Source organism: Mus caroli, unplaced genomic scaffold (assembly GCF_978045245.1).
Source record: "Mus caroli unplaced genomic scaffold, Mus_caroli_1 scaffold_2, whole genome shotgun sequence".
NCBI lineage: Eukaryota > Metazoa > Chordata > Mammalia > Rodentia > Muridae > Mus > Mus caroli.
In genome coordinates, this window is record NW_028227257.1 from 58,112,892 (window position 1) to 58,133,398 (window position 20,507).

The 20,507-nt window shown below is 44.8% G+C and overlaps 1 protein-coding gene across 1 annotated transcript; it reads right to left on the reverse strand.

The window, feature by feature from the left end:
• Positions 1-7,346: 7,346 nt before the first annotated feature.
• On the reverse strand, positions 7,347-12,896 carry B2m (beta-2-microglobulin). Its single transcript, XM_021183825.3, has 4 exons — positions 12,738-12,896; positions 9,283-9,561; positions 8,757-8,785; positions 7,347-7,794 (listed from the first exon to the last, which is right to left on the reverse strand). The coding sequence occupies exons 1-3, from the start codon at positions 12,802-12,804 to the stop codon at positions 8,772-8,774; spliced, it is 360 nt and encodes a 119-aa protein (XP_021039484.1). The 5' UTR covers positions 12,805-12,896; the 3' UTR covers positions 7,347-7,794; positions 8,757-8,771.
• Positions 12,897-20,507: the final 7,611 nt, after the last annotated feature.

Sequence of the window (20,507 nt, forward strand, 5' to 3'; positions counted from 1 at the left end):
TCTGATTGGATTGGAATGACCTGCCAACCCCTTTTATTATTTTATTTGGGATGGGATTCTTTTAAACTTCAGGTGGTAATCTAATTTTTTAATGTTTAATCTTGTGTTGTGTGTGAGTATGTTTGTGCTCGAGTGTGTGTCATGTGTGGAGGTACCCACAGAGGCCAGAGAGGCCGATCAAATTCCCTGGAGCTGGAGTTACAAGTAGTTGTGACCTTCCTGATGTGAGTCCTGGGAGCCAAGCTCTGGTCCTCTGAAAGCACCATAAATACTCTTAATGGCTGAGCCATCTCTCCAGCCTGGTAATGTAATTTTAAGGTTTCAGATCTCACTTGGGAATGAGGCTGCTCGAGGAAAGAGAACAAACAGCAGCATCAGCTGTACCCCTGACTGGAGCGGCTTCTCTTTATCCTAGCTGGAGCCGTCATCTCCAGACACCGAGCCTTTCATGGGTAGCCGTTTGGCTCTCCCTGTCTTCTTGGCATCTCCTGAAGCAGACCTGATCAAGTAGCAGGGTCTGGAGCTGGACCCTAAGGCGGCAGGGAAAGATGCTGTTCACACAGCTTTCTCTAGAAGTCTAAGCACTTTTAGCTTGGATGCTCGTCCCTAGACCATGCTCAAGTCTGGGAGCCGGCAGGTTTGATGTTTTGCTTACAGTAATTCTAACTCAGTATATTGCCTTGAGTGGTTAGTGTCTGCCTGCTCTCCAGCCTTAGCATGGACAACAGCATGCCAGAGTTAGAGACTGCCCACATATGCCTTGCTTCTCTGGCTTTGCACAGGCTGCCCCTCCTGCCAAGAGAGTCGCTGAGAAGTCAGAGCAGGCTCCGTGCAGCAGCACCTGGCAGATGTTTCTATCACTGCTCTGGGTATACTGCATTCTTCCTTTCATTAAACCGATTTGTCTTCAGATCTCTTTCCCAAGAAACGGCAAGCTTCTTATGAGGAAGAACTGTCTTCTTAGGCCCCCAGGCCTTCCATGCTATCACGCTGTAGTAAACGCTGGCTGAGTGAGAGAATGCGAGGGGCCCTGTGAATGATCTGCACATCCCCCTTCTGTCTGCTTGTTTTCTTAGATTTCAGGGTTGTTGTCATTGTTTGTGTTTGTTGTTTGTTTGGTTGGTTTGGGTTGGTTTTTTTTGTAATTTTGTATTTGTTTTGGATTTTGGTTTTCAAGACAGGGTTTCTCTACATAGCCCTGGCTATCCTAGAACTCACTATGTAGACTAAGCTGGCTTCAAACTCACAGAGATTTCACCTACCTCTGCCTCCCAAGTGCTGGGAATAAATGCCCTGCATGCATGTTTTGTTTCTGTGTTTGGTGCTAAGATTGAGCGGAGTACCGTGTAGACAAGCTCCCTAATCACCGGCCTGTTCCAGCTTCTCTCCAGTGGACGACTGAACAACAGCTGCTATTCTGGTTTGTTGGGGGGGGGGAAAAAAAAGAAGAGAATGGTTCATTCACAAAAATCAGTCTCCTGACAGGAAAGGCAGGAGCGTGGTAACACCACACTGCCACCCTCAGCCTCTCTGTCTTCCCTGGGCAGGGTCGTTGAGACAGGTGGAGCCAGATCTGGGGATCATGGCTTTTACATGCTGCAGAAGAAAGGGGTGTAAGCCACAAGAACTGTTCATCTACTGAAAACTAGGAAGGGAGGAAGGCTGTCGCTCTCCAGTGCTGCCCAAGGAATGTCTTCTGTAGTTCCAGGGTTATCATCCATGTGACTCTCAAGTGCCTTCCCATGCAAACTGGACCCTCGGTATAACCAGGTAATGTGTGACTTACTGGAATCTTGTGAGTTAAGTCAACTACTCCAGGCTGAAGATGCTCACAGGTAAAGCCAGACATGTGACACTCCCAGAGCTCTCTGGTACACATCCCAGGCCGTGCCAAGAGTTAGCATTTTTCTTTAGATGAGGGAACTCTCAGACTTGTCTGGAATTCATCCATGGGACTGCCAGAATATAAATTCGTTCTTGTATTTACTATGGTTTTGGCTTCCGTAAGAGATTTGCACCAAAGTTTAAAGCCAGTGTAAAGCCCCCTGCATCTCACAGCTGTTGGTCAGTCCCCAGCTGATTTATGTAAGAATTTAGAGCTCAGGCTTTATGCAGTATTTAAACTCTGATTCTGGTTTCAGTTCGCTCTCCACCTCCACACTCACTGCGCTCCAGCAAGGCCAGGACTGCTCATTGAGATTCCTTTGCTTTGTTTTCGGAGATAGTCTCATTTATGTAATCCAGTTGGGCTCAGCTCACCTTCTTTCCTCTCTCTCTGTCTCCCAAGTTGGAACATCAGGACAAGGCGAGTTTGATTCCCAGGACCCACCCACATGGTGGAAGGAGAGAACTGACTCTCTCAAGCTGTCCTCTGTCCTACACATTCATGCTGTGGCATGTGCATCCACGAAAAAAAAAAGCAAATAAATAAATAAATAAAGTGAAAATAATAGCAAAAATGGTGAGAAATGGTGAGGAACAATATCCTACAACTTGGCCTCCAAGTGCGTGTAGACATTCACACAAACACTAGGAAAATAAATATAATGTAAAGCTAAAGATTTAAGATTGATAATAGTATTAGGTGTGTTTTGGGGGGTGGAAAACACATATTCAAAAATTTTAGTTACGGATTTTAAACTGTGCCTCTCCTCTATTTCATGTCCTGGTGGCAGTGGGAAAACCGTGAGCCCACAAACACTTACACAAAGAGGACTACAGCTTGTCTAAACACTAGCAACACAGTCTAGATAGCATTTTGTTTATTTTTATTACCAACATAAAACAGGCAGGACGGCTTAGTGGGTAAAGCATTGCTATTAAGCCTCATGACCTGGGTTGGATCCCTGGATCCCACACAGTGGAAGGAGAAGGGACTGACATGCATACCTGTAGTCCTACTACTCAGGAGGCAGAGGTGGAAGAAGAAGGAGTGCAAAGCCAGCCTGGGCTACACAAAACCCTGTCTTTAAAAACAATCTTTAGAGCCTGGAAAGATGGTTTGGCAGCTAAGGGGACACCTGGGTTCTCACATGGCAGCTCACAACCTGTTCTAACTCTAGGTCCAGGGGATCCTATGCCCTTCTCTGGCCTCTGAGGGCACCGCACGCATGTGGTACACATAAGCACATGCAGGCAAGCACTTGTATACAGAACATAAAATTGTTAGAAAGCTCTCTATGTGTCTGAGTTTCTTTCTTTTTTAAGATTTATTTATTATTATATGTAAGTACACTGTAGCTGCCTTTAGACACACCAGAAGAGGGTGTCAGATCTCATTACAGACGGTTGTGAGCCACCATGTGGTTGTTGGAATTTGAACTCAGGACCTTCAGAAGAGCAGTCGGTGCTCTTGACAGCTGAGCCATCCCTCCAGCCCCCTGAGTTTTCTAAGAAAAACTATATAGTGTATTTGCTGTTTCACGAGCCCAGAGTTCTCTACCAGGGGAAGAATTTTTATCTAAAATTTTGTTCTAGAGAGTGAGATGAAGTTTGACCATCTGGGTTCCATCCCCGGATGCTGCGTGATGGCAGAAGAGCGTTGGCTCCAGCAAGATGTCCTGTTACTGCCTATGCACATGTGCCCCACAAGTAAATAAACACAACTCAGTAAAATAAAGGGAATATCAAGACTAGAAAATTTCAAAAGACTGAAATATAATGGTTTTCTAGGACTAGAGGATTTAGGAGGAATGTGGAGAGCCTGCTAATTGGAACAGGATTTTAGTGGAGAGGATGTTTAAGTGTACTAACTGTGGTTGTAGATTATATCTCAAACACAGTGGCAGGAGTACTGCACAATACAGTGTTACAATCGGAGTCTGGGATTAAACCATGGAATCTGGTAGACAGCTGGAAACCCAAGAAGGAAATTAGTGGAGCCCAGGTGTGGATGCTCTACCTAGCACTCCATCATAAGCATCAGCTCAACTCATTGGTCCAGGCAATACTGGCAGGCTCTCTCCACTCCACTCTGCATCTCACAATCACAGGCCATGGCTACTGCACAATTTCCTACTCCAGCCAGGCAAAGAGAGGCCCACCAGGGATGCTCAACGGTCCCAAAAAGCAGAGCCCACCATCATCTGGTCTCCACCCAGGCTCCAGCAGCCCATGTGAGGCCTAGGTATTGAGTCCTTCTCTGCCAGGGTCTATCTAGTGGGTAGAACTAGAAGCATGCACTTGAGCATGTGCTGAGCTGGCTACATTGGTGGGGCAGGAGGGCCTTGCAAGGCTGCATAGATGTTGAGAAACATGAAGAAGGCTGTCACAGGGACACCCCAGGTTACAGAGTGGTTGATAAGTTACAAATTCCATCTGGAATTCCACTCCTGTTGTTTGGCCCCATTCCTGTTGCCACTGCCTCCCAAACAGGTTTTTCCTGTATATGATCTGCCCACTCAGGAAGGTTGCCACATCCCCAGGCTGTGGGCAAAGGGCATTTCCCCACCCCCTCTCAGTTTCCTCTTTACCCAAAGCCCCTTACAACAAAGAGGAAGGGTGGCGGTTCTCTACATCTACCTTCCCACAGAAATTAGATCAGCAATCCTACTGTCTAGTCAGTCTCCTAGCGAGGCTTTGAAAATTAAAATCAATAGGACACTTTCTGGTTGCTCTGATGGTGACATTACCTGTAGTGTCCAGAAACTGAAGGTCAGAGGTTGCAAGCCTTACAGATACACACGTCTTTAGAATCAGGATTTACAATCCTGTTGATTTATTTCTTGAAAGTTGGTTGACCACTTGCTAGGCTAGGCTAATAGAGCTGAATAAGTGCAGAGCAACGCAAAGGGTGTAGTTGGGAAAAGCATCGCAGAGCCAACAATACTACATTAAAATCAGAGCCATTGTTGGGGATCAAAGCAGTCTGGCAGTGTGGTGCTAAAGAAGACACACACACAACCCAAGTTTACTGCTCAAGGTTTCACCACTAGACACAGGACTTGGGGATAGGAAATTGGAAATATGATCCTTCTTGCCACCATAGGTCCTAACAAAGTTCCACTGGGACGGGTGGGAAGGGTCCACTTCTCCACATCTGTAACTCTGCAGCCTACCCTGAGGTCCTCTTCTCCACATCTGTAACTCTGCAGCCTACCCTGAGGTCCTCTTCTCCACATCTGTAACTCTGCAGCCTACCCTGAGGTCCTCTTCTCCACATCTGTAACTCTGCAGCCTACCCTGAGGTCTACTTCCCCACATCTGTCACTCTGCAAGCTACCCTGAGGTCCTTTCCAAGGTGGAGGGTGGGGTTCATTCTCTCAGGTCCCTCATCCAGGTTCATCTTGAGCTCTTGGCTGCTGCAGGAAGCAGTCTTTGGAGGTGCAATTCTAGTCTTCTTTCCTTCTACTGAGTTCCCATGCTGCCAGTGCAGTCTTGTTCTTGTGATGTCTCTGTGCGATGAACATCTCTGCCTTTTCTCCAGGTTATGGAGGACCATCCCATGAAGTTTCCCTATGCACCGTAAGCCCAGTAATAACACAACCACTTTCAGTCCTACTGAAACTTCACTAGCCAAACAGGATGAAACCTTCACAGAAGAGGAGACTGAAGATCAAACACTACCCCTAGGACCCTAAGGAACTTTATCTCAGGAGGTTGCTGGGATAAATCATCTACATTCCATAAATATCATGTACTGGGGGCCTAGGAGGTGCCTCAGTCTTGGAGCCTAAGGACCTGGGTTCAGCCCTCATCACTCCCAGAAAAGTTGGGTGTGGTGCTATGTGCCTCTCACCCTAGCACTGGAAAGGTGGTAACTAGAAGATCCCTGGGGCTGGATAGCCGGCTAAATCTCCAAGCTTGCCATTCACTATAACTCTGTCTCAAAATGTAAGGTAGAGAGTAATAGCAACTGGAGAAGACATCCAGCAGCAACCCATCCTCCGATCCATACATACACTCATGCACACTCACACACACACACACACACACACACACACACATGTATCCCCCCATACAACACATGCACAACCCACATACACATGCACACACACATGAACATACATGCACCCCCTGCATGCATACCCTTACACACAAACATATATACATGCATGCCCCCCCCCACAAACATATACACACAAAAAAAAACTGGAAGGCTTAGCAGTTAAAAGTACTGGCTGCTCTTCCAGAGGGCCCCGGTTGAGTTCCCAGCACCCACATAGTGGCTCACAGTCATCCATAACTCTCTAGTTCCAGGGGATGTGACTTCCTCCAGATGACCTCTTCTGAACTTCATAGGCAGTAAGCATGCATGTAGTGTACATATGTACATGTATCATACACAAAATTAAATGAATCTAAATTTACAATAATAACAGCTGTGTGAAATAAATAAATAAAGCTTTGTGATGCAAGATTGGTTGTCCCACTTCTGGCTTATGGTTACTATTAATCAGTAATTAACTGTTATAACAAATACCTGATACAAGCTACTTAGTAAGAAGAGATTTACTTAAGGGTTTGGAAATTTCAAAATGTCAATGATAAGCAAAGGTTCCTCTTTCCCACCGACAGCAACAGAAGACATGCCTCAGGAAGGGCAGAAGAGGCCAGGCTTGCTGCCTTTCTAACAACCCTCTCAGAGCTCAGAAGGCTCCTTGTCCCTCGACAGGACCTCCCACCAGACTCCTTCTTCGAGCCCTCACCACTTCTCATTATCACCACCCCCAGGGACTAGATCTCCAGCCACAAAAGGAGCTTTGGGGACACAATTAAACTCTCAAAATTAAGTCAGGGATGTTATAGTAACTTTTGTAAGATTAGGATTCAAACTTAGTTCCAAATTGATTAGCATTCCCTCTTTAACATTAGCCAACACTCTGAACTGAGTGGGGTTTTCAGACTGTGTGTGCTGTAGACCCAGCAGAATTTAACAGGAAACACAGTAGTCACCCATGCTCCACCTACATCTAGCAATAAGAACCAGTCCCTAGCTTTTGTATAATTTGCCACCAATAACCATAACTTGCACCCCAAAGTATCTGGGCTTTCATCCTAGCATACAGTCTGTGGAGCCAGCAACAAGCTGTGCACATCACCAAGACAAACTTTAAGATGTGATCTCTGCTCTAGAGCTCCCTGTGGGACCAGCACACCTGAGATCCCCACTCCCCTCCCAGTTCCTCGCTATTATTCCCTGACCTTCATCAACCACCTCCTACTGCTCTGCTTTGGAGGCCTTTCCTAGTCACTTTCCTCTAGACCCTTAGTTGAGGAGCCTGCTTCTGCAAGAACCTTCTAAGATACCCACTGCCTCTTTAGATGATGAAAAATACACACGTGCTTGCAGGCATTTAGGCTACCTAGAAACCACTTCATGTAACACTGGCAATGTCTGGCAGCAATTTTTTTTTTTTTTTTAGTTTTTTATTTTTAGTAAAAGTAACAAAAACAGAAGTAGCCACAGGGTTGGGGGTGAGAACTGCTAGGCATTGGGCACAGTGACAGATTTCAATTAGGCCTCTTTGCTTTACCAAAAAGGAAGTATCTCACTTATGTCGTGAGAGACCAAAGATGAGTAACTGCATCCAAGTAATGAGAAGTACAGAGGGTTTGGCATATGATCAACTATTGTTCTTAATTATATTTATTATTCTGATCGAAATACTCATTGAAGATTTATTACTCAGCTATCTAGGATAGTTCCAATTTTTTTGAAAACATGCATAAAACATTTAAAGTAAGATATAAAGAAGGTGATGTGTACATTGCTATTTCTTCCTGCGTGCATAAATTGTATAGCATATTAGAAACTGGATTTGTAATTAAGCAGGTTCAAATGAATCTTCAGAGCTGAAAAGAAAAGGGGAAGGGAGGGAGAGAAGGAGAAGGTTAGCCGAACATTACATTATTTACATTCCAGACCTCACCATCAAATGAGTTTGTAGGTCAATCACCTTCTTAAAGGAGTTGAGTTCTGGCTCCACCATTTGGTAACTGCTTGTTTGGGCAGATCACCCATCCCCACCCCCTTCATCAATCCCCTTTCCTAGAAATAAATATAATACAAGATTTGAGTGAGCTTTTGCTTCAAGGTCCCTGGATTTCACTGAAAAGCTGGGTCTTCTACCACTAGACTCCACCTGACAGAGACACCCACGTTCCCTCTCACGCTCCTCAACTTCCTTCTGACACATAAGTGACGGTGCCTTACATGAAGTTACAACCCTGTCCATTTCTTTCCCTGAGTGTCCGGAAGCCTCCAGAAGGTAAATCTAGGGCCTACCAACTAGAGACTGAAAGGGCTAAGATGCACCCGCAGAGCTCTGTCACTCGGCTCCTCTGGGTGAGGAGCAAGGCCACTGCTGTACAAAGACAGCAAGCTCATCGTCCCAGGCCTTCTCAGCAGAACTGGCAGGGTTAAAACAGAAGGTCGGCAAACCCATGCAGGCTGTGTAGCTGACCACCCGCCTGCCTACCTGCCTACCTGCCTTGCTGCATACACAAAGGTGCTGTTCTCCCTTTAGAGGGCCAGTGACATGGCTACGTGCCTCCTTCCTGCCAATCCACAGGATAAAAGAATGTGACCCCAGAGGATCCTTCTGTAGCTGATCAAGCCACCCTAATTAATGTCTTTCATATAGTGATGCTTATCATGTTTGAGCTGCCTATAAACAGCTCCTAGGATAGTGAATCAAACAATTCTCTTCCTGCAGTGCTGGGACCAGGACTCAAGGCCTTATGCACTCTTATGTGCTCTACCACCAGCTCCACCCCACCCCCAAAGGCCCATTATTTAAAGGCAAGAAACCTACCACCATGATGCTTGATCACATGTCTCGATCTATGAAAAAAGAAAATGGAGACAAAACTTTACTTTTATACTACAACGCATTAACAGACACCCAGGGGTTGTAAGCAGTAAGGCTGATAGACTAGGTTGCTGTGGCTAGCCTTGAGTACTTGTTGAGAACTTTCCAGAGATCCACTCCTGTCTACTAGCTTCTTGCCAAGGCCCTGGAACAGTCCAGAATTGTAGGTACCTGAAGGCAGGGGTTACAGACCAAGGCCTGCCCTACCTGGCATGCGCTTTGACACTTAGTATGCACCAGGCTGCCAGGAAAGCTGGAGGAAGCACAGGAAAGAGGGAAGAGGTCTGGGACAGTGGGTAGGGAACTGCTGGTTCCTGGCCTGCTGTGTAAGTCTCTCTGCTGGCACCACAGATCAGTCTTTTGGGGGTATTCTCTAACAATCTCAGTATGCAGGTTTTTAAAATAGCAAAGCAGTTTTAAGTCCACACAGATGGAGTGTCCAGAAAGTAAGGAAGAACTTGAGGCTTACCCCAGTTGACGGTCTTGGGCTCCTTCATACTGACATGCGTAACTCTGCAGGAGTATGTATCACTGTCAGTGGGGGTGAATTCAGTGTGAGCCAGGATATAGAAAGACCAGTCCTTGCTGAAGGACAGATCTGACATCTCTATTTCAGGAATTTTTTTCCCGTTCTTCAGCATTTCGATTTCAATGTGAGGCGGGTGGAACTGTGATACGTAGCAGTTGAGGATGTTTGGCTTCCCATTCTCCGGTGGGTGGCGTGTGTACACTTGAATTTGAGGGGATTCTGAGGGCCACAGGGAAAGACAGATGAAAACAGAGCTCAGTCTGCACCATGCACCATCTTACATTTGATCCTCTATTTCTCGCTGTTCCATTTCTACTCTGGATCAGTGATCTGCTTCCCCAAAAGTCTACCCACATTTTGAAAACGTAGTATCTTTTCCTCAAAATCCTACGAGTGCCTTCTGTTTTCCCCGCCCGGCTTTTAGCAGTGTCTTCTTTTTTTTTTTTTTTTTTTTTTTTTTTGGTTTTTCGAGACAGGGTTTCTCTGTATAGCCCTGGCTGTCCTGGAACTCACTCTGTAGACCAGGCTGGCCTGGAACTCAGAAATCCACCTGCCTCTGCCTCCCGAGTGCTGGGATTAAAGGCGTGAGCCACCACGCCCGGCTAGCAGTGTCTTCTGTCAGTGGATTTTTAAGGAACTTTTTTATTGGAAGCTCTCAAGAACTGTGCCCCTCCCTTCCCTTAATAAATCCCACCAACTTTCCAAATGTCACATCTCATTCCGCACACCCTTCATAGTATCCACATCAAAGCCCGCAGTGCTTGTGCGCTGTATCAGCCCCTCTCACTTTTCTTTCTTATTTCCATCCCCTTTCTTTTTTGCTTATTGCTCCTCCCTAGACTTCCCAACACATGTCTGATCCAGTGCTGAGAGCTGAGCAATTACCCCTCAGGTGGCAGGTGTTAGCATTGGCTCCTCCTAATGAGGTTCCTATGCAAGTCAACCCAGGGTTTCTCTGTTCCAGCCCAGAGTTTGCATTCTGAAACCAAACCTCTGGTTTCATGAACTAGAAAACAAACAAAATTTAAAATACCACAGAAGCTAGGAAAGCTTTAAACAACTGAGTTGGGATGGGTAAAGGACCGGAGGGAGACGTGAGGACCATGACAATTGAGAATGCATTCTGCTGGAAGTAAGCAGTGTGTGCAAGGGGAGATGGGGCTTTCAGATAGCTGATGTCACTATTGCACACTATAGGGACACGGAAAGAAAATACTGTAAACTCTTTCCATTGTTATTTGTATGTGCACACACACACACACACACACACACACACACACACACACAGAGTCAAGTTCCCAAAGGTGTACTTGTGAAGACATAGGATGGCTTTCAGGAGACAGTTTTCTCCTCCTTCTGTCGTGGGTTCTATGAACTCAGGTGGTCAGGTTGCATGGCAGGTACTTTAAGCTGCTGAGCCATACCGCTGCCATCTTTGAATTCTGTTTCTGCTTCTCAACCAACATGACAAGGAGTACTACTTTGTAGAATATGCAGATCTGATACCAAGGTATCACTAATGTATATATCTACTTTCTTAAAAAAATTATTGTTTTACTGAGAGAGTGTATGTGTGTGTGTGTGTGCACATGCACGAAACGTAGCACATGTGTGGATTTAAAAGTCAGTTCTCTCCGTCCACCAAGTGGGATCTGAGATACACTCGGGCTTAGTGGTAAGTGCCTGTACCTGCTGAGCCATTTCACTGGCTCTTTTTGTGGTTTCCCCTCCGTTTACTTATAAGCTTATTATTTAATTTGAGATACAGTCTGACTCTGTCTTCCAGGCTGGCCTTGAACGCCTGTCTCAGCCTCCCCAGCTCTGAAGTCACAGCATGACTCAACACACTTGCACAACATGACTCAACACACTTGATGCACTTTGTAGATCAGGCTGGTCTCAAATTCAGAGATCCACCTGCCTCAGTCTCCAAAATACTGGGATTAAAGATGTGCACAACTATGCCCAGCCATAATATACTCCCAGATACACATCTATTCAGTGTGCACGGTCTCTGAAGAGCAGCCTCTTATCCACCCATGCAAGGTGGTAGGGAGAGGAAAACCTGAGAACTGTGGCCAGCTAGAATGAAGGTCTCAGTAAAGCTTTGAATTCTTTTTGTCCCCATAAAGTTAAATTAGCATAAACCACATTTTTCCTTGCATTTGAGGTTTTGGAAACAAGAACATGCTAAATGCCACAGGTTCATCATGCCTGGAATCCCCTGGACAAGAACCATCCCTTCCACAATTAAGACCAGTGTTGGGTCAGGTTTAAATCTGGTCTCTGCCATATTTCTACCTCCACGACTTTGGGAGTTACTAGTTATCCTCACGAGTCTTGGTCACCACACTGAAATAATCCTCACTCCAGAGTTCATAAGCACCTTGACTTAAGGTAAGTCGTAGTTGTCTCAAAACTGAAAGCAGAAGCTTTATCGCGGAAAGAACCAGGCAGCGTGCCAAACAGGAAGCGCTGTGTGAGGTACCAAGTTGTCCAAGGCATCTCAGACTGCTTCACAGACCATGACCCAGGAAGGCCTAGACACTTCTAGAAACAAATGGCGGTTACAGTCCAAAGGCCTGCATTACCACAGATGGCATTGATCGGCCTCAATTCCAGCTCTGACTGCCATTAGTCTACCGTGTGAATAAGTTACTTTAAATCGCGATGCCTCCTCTAGTTCCCTGTCTTAATACTCGGGGAACCATAACATTTACATCGCAGACGTACTTTCAAACTTAAGAAGCTCACAAGGTCCTCAGCATTGCAATAAGCCTCATACCCAGCGACCTTTATTTGTTTTTTCGAGACAGGGTTTCTCTGTGTAGCCCTGGCTGTCCCGGAACTCACTCTGTAGACTAGGCTGGCCTCGAATTCAGAAATCCGCCTGCCTCTGCCTCCCAAGTGCTGGGATTAAAGGCGTGAGCCACCACTGCCCCGCGACCTTTAAGGTTATTACTAGATACAAAGTTAATGATCAGAAAGCTTTGGAAACATCGCAGAGTCTGGGACCCACGCCCATTTCTCTGGACTTCGGATGGATCGAGCCTCTCTGCGAGTGCAAATGAAGCTGCGCAGATGCGGTCTGACTTCCCAAGGTCGGGGCCCAGCTTCCGCGTGCCCATAGCCCTCCACCCTGCACTTTCCAGGCAGCCCCACCCTCCTGTTGCGCTCAGGGAGCCTAGGGGCTCCCGCCAGAAGAGGAGAAAAAGAGAAGCCTTCCCCACCTCCAGCGCTGACCGTCAGCACACTCCCAAACAGGCGCATCCACCCCATAGCCTCAAAGCTGTAAGCAGCGGGACGCCCACTCCTTTCCCTGGCCAATCCCGTCGGGAAAGAGAACTAAGGAGAAATCAAAATTTAATGCCAAGAGAGGGGAAAGAGGCACTCACTCTGGATAGCATACAGGCCTGTCAGTGAGACAAGCACCAGAAAGACCAGGGTCACCGAGCGAGCCATCCTGACGACTGAAGCGACCGCGACTGAAGCGCCGAGGAGCAGCCACTGAAATGAGCCTGGGCGCGCGCGCTCTTATATAGTTCCTGAACTCACAGCCAATCCGGACTCAGATCCGGAGGTCGTCACCAGTCTCCTAGCTGTTGATGCTGAACTAGGTTACAAAGGGACTTTCCCATTTTCAGTTTCGTGTTCTTATAAAGTCCCGTGATATTTGAAACAGCCTGGGCTGGACCCTTGGTGCCCTAGAGGGTGTGCTCTTGAATTTGGTGTATCTGGTCGTTTATCCTGGGACCGCCTTCATTTATTCAATTGCCGACAATATCCCAGTCAGAAAAGGACTTAGGACCTGAAGTTTGCATTCTTGAAAACTAAAGCCAGGACAATTTAAGAGCATTAACTGGCAGAACTCAACCCTTAGTTTATAATCTCAGCCCAGAAATACAAAGGCAGTTTCAGGATTCCGTGTGTAAAGACCCTCCTGTCCTAAAGGCAACGGAGAAGATTTCTGACCTTGCTTCTAGCAGGTTTTTCTCCTTTTAGAGCTTTGGATGGAGAACTTAATCGGGTACCCTTGAAAAATTTAGGTAATTTTCTTTGTTCTGTTCATGGGTTTTGGGGAAGGACAATGGCTTAGCTGGGTTTCCTGTCCATTCTCTTAAGTAGTACTTTCTTAGAACAGGGCCGTTGGTAAACTGAGTGGCCAAGTGAAGTGAATCCCCGAATAAATTATTTTTTCTGGATGAGGAGATAAACCTTGAAATGCATTCCCTTGGGGTTTCTGCTTATCAGCTTGGAAGACAAAGGCTGCCGTAGTTTTACTCAGAATGTATATTACATCAGCGGTGGACCCAGTAGAGAAGTTAAACCCCTGGCCAAAAGCCAGGGCAGAGGCAGGCTGTGAGTGCCGGGAGACACCACCACAAGCAGCTCCAGTGAGGAAGGGTAGGAAGAGGGCATGGGGAGCACATGGAAAACGATCTTAAAAATGGCCATGCTTGCAGTTGAAGTGGCTTTGGCCTTGGCTTCCCCAAGGAGAACAACATAACTTCTGGATTTCTTGAACATAATTTTAAAGCCTTTAACAATCTCTAGTGTGGAGGCTGTGTCTAAACTTGAAAAAAAAAAATAGAATAGTCTCCACGGACCTTAATGAGATAATATCCAGAGACCCAATCCTACAGTGTCTACCCAGCATATAGTATTTTGATCCAGTAATGTTTAAGAATCATAATCATTTATGTTATTTTGCTATCCCTTTTTGTAACTTCAGACCAGAAGTTGCAGACCAGTCTGGACAGTTCAGTAAAGCCTTATCTCAAACAAGAGCCAGAGGCGAAGACGTACTTTCAGCTTTCTGGATGTGGAGATTTCTGTGTTTTCTTGGACTTCCATTTATGATTTATGTGGGTAATGAAAACGAAAGGAAACCTATTTATTGTTTAACTGGCAAGAGTGCTGGTGAGACTGACGTTAAGCCTGACAGCCAGAATTCAGTCCCCTGAACCCACATAGTGAAAGGAGAAAACCAACTTCTGCCAAGTTGACCTTTGACAACTTCACACACACACTTACACACAGGTATACACACACACACACACACACACACACATGCATGCACTCAGGCATACACAGTCAACAAATAAATAAATTTAAAAAGAAAAGACAAAAGCCCTGTGTGTCTAAGGGGACCAGCTTTGGCAATCTACAAATATGACAATTTAATAGTATTGTCTCTCAAGGGAATAATTAACTGGTAAACAGTGGCTTTTTTCTTTTTCTTTTTTTCTTTTTTTGCCTGTATGATTGCCTAAAAAGGTTTTTTGCTGTCAACACTTCAAAATAGTAAATACTGGTGAAATAGTAAATACTGGTGAAAATAGTAAATACTGGTGAAAATAGTAAATACTGGTGAAATAGTAAATACTGGTGAAAATAGTAAATACTGGTGAAATAGTAAATACTGGTGAAAATTCTTTCAGAAGAACTAGAATTTCATGCTCTCCTGGTACCAATGTAAATGGTATAAAATTTTTGAAAAACAATATAATAGTTTTATTTAAAGCAAAATGTTTACGGCTAGTGAGATGGACCAGTGATTAACAGCACTTGTTGATCTTGCAGAAGATTGGGGTTCAATTTCTAGCATCCATATAGTAGCTCAAACCATGTGTAACCCCAGTTTCAGAAGATCCACAGGTGTGTACATGGGGTACATACATACAAGTAGCCAACATGTTCATACAAATAAAGCAAAATAAGTAAGTCTAAAAAAGTATTTTTAATTAAACACAATAGACCGTTAGATCTATTCTCTGTGCTCAGTGTTCCCTACAGAGAAAACAAATGCATATTTTATACAATGTCTTGTACATGGGTGCTCACAGCAGCTCTGTTTGTAAACGCTGTAAACTAGAAATAATCCAAACAGGTGAATGGCTGCACTCATTGTGAGGGAGACCTGTCCGCAGAATATGGTCAAGAGCAAACAAGAAATCAACTAGTGGTACAAGAACATGGATCGAATAACGATTGCTGCAGAAGCCACACAAAAGAATATGCTCTGTATGACTCTGTTTACATAGAACTTACAAAAGATACATTCATCTGTATTGACGGAAAGCAGGGCACGGAAGGAAGGAGCATCAGAAATAGAAGGAATTGTTGGGGTGAACACTATTAGTTATTTAGAGTTCAATGGCACTTTAATAGATGTATGTGCTCATATATTATTATTCACTATGTACTTTAATACATCTATGGTGTATTAATTATTGTGGTTACAAAAGGTAAAGCCTGGGGCTGGAGAGATAGAGCACCCCAGCACCCACACTGGGCAGCCCCCAAACACCTATAACCTCAGGTCCCAGAGATCTCACACCCCATTCTGGCCTTTGCGGGCACAAGTACAGACACACACATATAAATAAAAGAACTCTTTTTTAATTTAATTTTTATTTTTATTGGTGTTATGAGACATGGTTTCTCAGGGTAGTCTTGGCTATCCTAGAACTTGCTCTGTCAGCCAGTCTGGCCTCAAATTCAGCGATCTGCCTGCCTCTGGCTCCTGAGTGTTGGGCTTAAAGGCATGTCCCACCACTGTTCAGCAGAACTTTTAAAAAGAAAGATGAACTTTGAAAGCATAGATACTTATATCATTCTAGATTTTAAAAAGAACAAAGTGCTTGAGCAGAAAGATAAATAAGTTATCAAAGTGTAGAAACATGAACAAGTTAAAGTTCACGAGTGGACCTCTCAGTGGTCAATTGTGCCAAGATCGTCCAGATTTTGTCCTCAGTCCCTTGCCATTCAAAACATGATCCAATATCAGCACCATCAATACCTGGGACCAGTTAGATATGCAGGCTCTTGGGTCCATCTCAGACAAACTGTAGCAAAATCCCCTTTTCCCGGCATCCCAGACGACTCATATATACACTAACAAACATAAAGCTGCCGACCCAAGCTACACAACTGCCTTGAAGTTAGGTATTTTTGTTTATTGATAAGAAAATTGAGAAACTGGAATGGTACATATATAGGGGCAAGAAGTTCTGCAAAATTGGGATAGTCTCATATATGCTCATCAAATTTGCTTATTTCTATTTAATACAATTAAATAGTTTCCATGTTGTTCTGTTATCTGTAAGCTGGTCAGAGCTTGCCTCTGCTCAGGCAAAGGCAAGGAATAGCATTTCCAGGTTTGGTAATCACAGGTCACTGAATGTCAAAGAGACATGTACTTCCAAGCTCTGAGAGCTAAAGACTTATGCCTTGTGGCTCTAGCAGTATGAGGCTGAGAGCTCAGGGTTCTCAGGTTGAAAGCTTAATGCTCTGAGTTTTGATTGTCAAAGGCTGTTGTACTTAGCATCTAAAGAAACCCTTGGTTTGCAACAGCAGCAGCCCCCAGCAGCCCCCAGAAAGCATGTGTACTGGTTAGTTTTGTGTCAACTTGACACAGCTGGAGTTATCACAGAGAAAGGACCTTCAGTTGAGGAAATGCCTCCATGAGATCCAACTGTAAGGCATTTTCTCAATTAGTGATCAAGGGGGAAGGGCCCCTTGTGGGTGGGACCATCTCTGGGCTGGTAGTCTTAGGTTCTATAAGAGAGCAGGCTGAGCAAGCCAGGGGAAGCAAGCCAGTAAAGAACATCCCTCCGTGGCCTCTGCTCAGCTCCTGCTTCCTGATCTGCTTGAGTTCCAGTCCTGACTTCCTTTGGTGATGAACAGCAGCATGGAAGTGTAAGCCGAATAAACCCTTTCCTCCCCAACTTGCTTCTTGGTCATCATGTTTGTGTAGGAATAGAAACCCTGTCTAAGACAGCATGCTAGGGTTCTTAAGTCTTTGATGTGAGGAGCTTCAATCATTAAGGCTTGCCTGGAACTCTTTTCCAGTAACCAGGGCTCCCAGCCCCTCATCTTAGCAACTCAGTTTTCTCCTTCTCCATGTCTCCTTCTACTTTGTCATTTCTGCCTGCTGCTCTCTGGGACTCTTTAGTACCTCCTCCCTGTGGCCACATCATCGTTACCACTGTCTTCGCTCCATAGCTGTCTGGGTTGCTTTCATGTCATCTTGACACAAGCTAGAGTTATTTGGGAAGAGGAACTTCAACTGAGAAAATGCTACAACAGATTGCCTGCAGGCAAGTGCGAGGATCTTTTTCTTGGCTGATGACAGATTTGGTTGGGTTCTGCTCAGGCCAGGGAGTCAGTGTGTCACCCAAGGCAGGTTGTTATATAAGAAAGCAAGCTGGGCTAGCCATGAGAAGCAAAGTAGGAAAGCTACAGTCCTCCATGGCTTCTGCTTCAGTTTCTGCTTTGAGTTCCTGATGATACACTGTTACCTGGGAGTATACAATGAAATGAACCCTTTCTTCCCCCCACAGTCTTTATCTCAACAGTAGTAATCTAATTAAGACAATGTTACCAGCTCAACCTGCTCTGCCCACCAAAAGACCTCATCAAAAAGGTAAGAAAAGACCATTCAGAAGTCTTCTATTAAGGCCACTAACACCAGGGAGCAACACAAGAAAGTGTCTCCTGGCCTACTGAAAAAGTGAGCTGAACCACCTGATTGCATATCTAAGAGGGTTGTGATTTGCAAATGAAGCATTTACACCAATCATAGCACAACTAGCTTTCAGTTCCACCAATCACAGGCCTCACACAGGGACATAAGCACAAATCACCAGTCTCATTGCACCAATTGCTGCCTTCTTACTGAGTTACCTAAATTCCTTCCCTCTACTCTGGATTGAGAAAAGCTACAGTATTGCTTAAAGCTTACTAAGGTTTCTATTCTCTGGCTGGCATACATTATCTGAAATAGCCACAACTAGAACAAAGCCTTCCAAAACAGAAGTTTCATCTTTGGCGCTGTTCTCATTGGAGTCCTTCCTGTGAATGCTCTCAAAACAATTCTAAGGTGTCCAAAACAGCTGGGCTAGCACCAACCAGTTACCAGCTACAATCTGGAGTTTTTTTTGTTTTTGTTTTTTTGGTTTTTTTTTTTGTTTTGTTTTGTTTTGTTTTTGAGACAAGCTATCTTTTCTGTGTAGTCTTGGCTGTCTTAGAACTTGCTCTGTAGACCAGGCTGGCCTCAAACTCAAAGATCCACCTGCCCCGCTCCTCCCCCTCCCCAACTTCTGAGATTAAAAGCATGTAACACCACCATTGATCAGCTTAAATCTGTATCTTTTAAAGTCCAAAGATCTGATCTCAGCCAGCACCAGACACACAACTGGTATGCATACATACATGCAGGCAAAACATTCATAGACCTAAACTAAATAAATCTAAATTGTTTTTTCATCAGGTAACTATTTTGTGACAATAGTCAGTAGGGAAACACTGCCACAGAAGCCCAATCAGGGGGATGCAATTGGCCTTGAAAGAAAGAAGTCATGAAACAAGAGATATGGCAAGCCTGAGGAAGGGGGGGAAGTCGGGAACAGATACCCCTAGAGTCTCCAGAGAGCACTGCTGCTCACAAGACACCTTGGTTTTGGCTCCATGTGTCTTGGGCTAGACTTCTGGTCTCCAGAAGTCTAATGAATTGTGAGTCTGTAGAATAGAAAGCTAACCCAGCCCCTCCTTTCCAGAAGCATACAGGTTAGGACCTAGTTACCAAGAACTTGGTGCAACATGAATGTTTGCCTTTCCAAAGTCTAGTTTGCCTTTTGACCAAGCAGGCTCTGGCTTCGCAAGTCATTTTGGGTACTCTCTGTTGGAAGCAGTGAATCACCTGCTTCATACCTGGGGGGGTGGGGGGGGATTTTTTGTTAGAAGCTTGGGTCCTCCCCTCCTCCTACCACTCTCATCTGAGCTGGGTCGGCTCTGTTGTTGTGAGCCCAGCATGAAAAGGACCCGCCCTGGCGATGTGCCTTATGTAACATTATTTCATAGACATAACATTCCAAATGGACCAGACCATGTGTGCGCTATGTGGGGTTTATAGTGTCAAGAGGTGGCTGAGGGTTATGAGAGGGGACCTCTAGACCAGGACAAAGGTTTCCACAACTTTGGCTTTTTTCTTCTTAGTCTGTATCAAATATTTCCACAGTCTGTCCCAACGTGTTCATCTGATGTCAGTGCCCACAGCAACCATTCAGTTATTCAGCAGTTCCTTTCTGGGTGCTGCTACCTGCGAGGCTCTGGGGAAAGTTTCCCCAGAGGAGCTCCGGGACTGTAGTTTATAGATCTGTAAATAGGTCTCGATACTAGGACAGCAACTAATTCTACTGGGAGGGAGTAAGGATGAGCCAGCTGAGGACCTTTGAACCAAGGGAGAGAGTGTGAACTTTTGCCTTTGGACTGTGATGCAGTACCTGCAGAGGAGCATAGGTAGGATTTATTATTATTATTATTATTATTTTTAAGATTAGGTTTTTCTAATCTGTATAGCCCTGTCCTGGGACTTATTCTGTAGACTAGGCTGCCCTCAAACTCACAGAGATCCACTTGTCTCTGCCTCCCAAGTGTTGAGATTAAAGGTGTGCACCACCATGCCTGGATGAGACAGGATTTCTTATTTGTTTTCTTTTTTGTTTGTTTGTTTTCTTTTTTAAAGAGTTATTTATTTATTATATGTAAGTACACTGTAGCTGTCTTGAGATACCCCAGAAGAGGGCATCAGATCTCATTACAGATGGTTGTGAGCCATCATGTGGTTGCTGGGATTTGAACTTGTGACCTTCAGAAGAGCAGTTAGCACTCTTAACCGCTGAGCCATCTCTCCAGTCCTATTTTGTTTTCAAAAACCACTGTTGGTCTTTGACATTTTTTTCTTTGTTTGGGGATGTTGGGAGTCAGACTCGGGGCCCCATGTGTGCTAGCTCTACCACTAAGCCACATCTTTGCACCACTTTCTCTAATTATAAAACTCACAGCCATAAGATGTGTGCATCCATAACATGGATACATGTTAACAAAAATCTAATCCTCTTGCATATATTTCTCTGCAAAGTAGTTTTTATGTAACCATATATTATGGATACTATATTTGTTTCTATGACAGTATACATATGTACTATGTTTTCATATTTTCATTCTATTTTATTATATGAATATACCATACTTTTTTTTTTTTTTTTTTTTTTGCAAAGATGGGTTCTCACTATGGAAGGCAATGAGTGCTCAGTCTTCCTACCTGAGCCACCTGAGTGCTGGGATTATGGCCTTCCACACCACAAACAGTTCATACCATG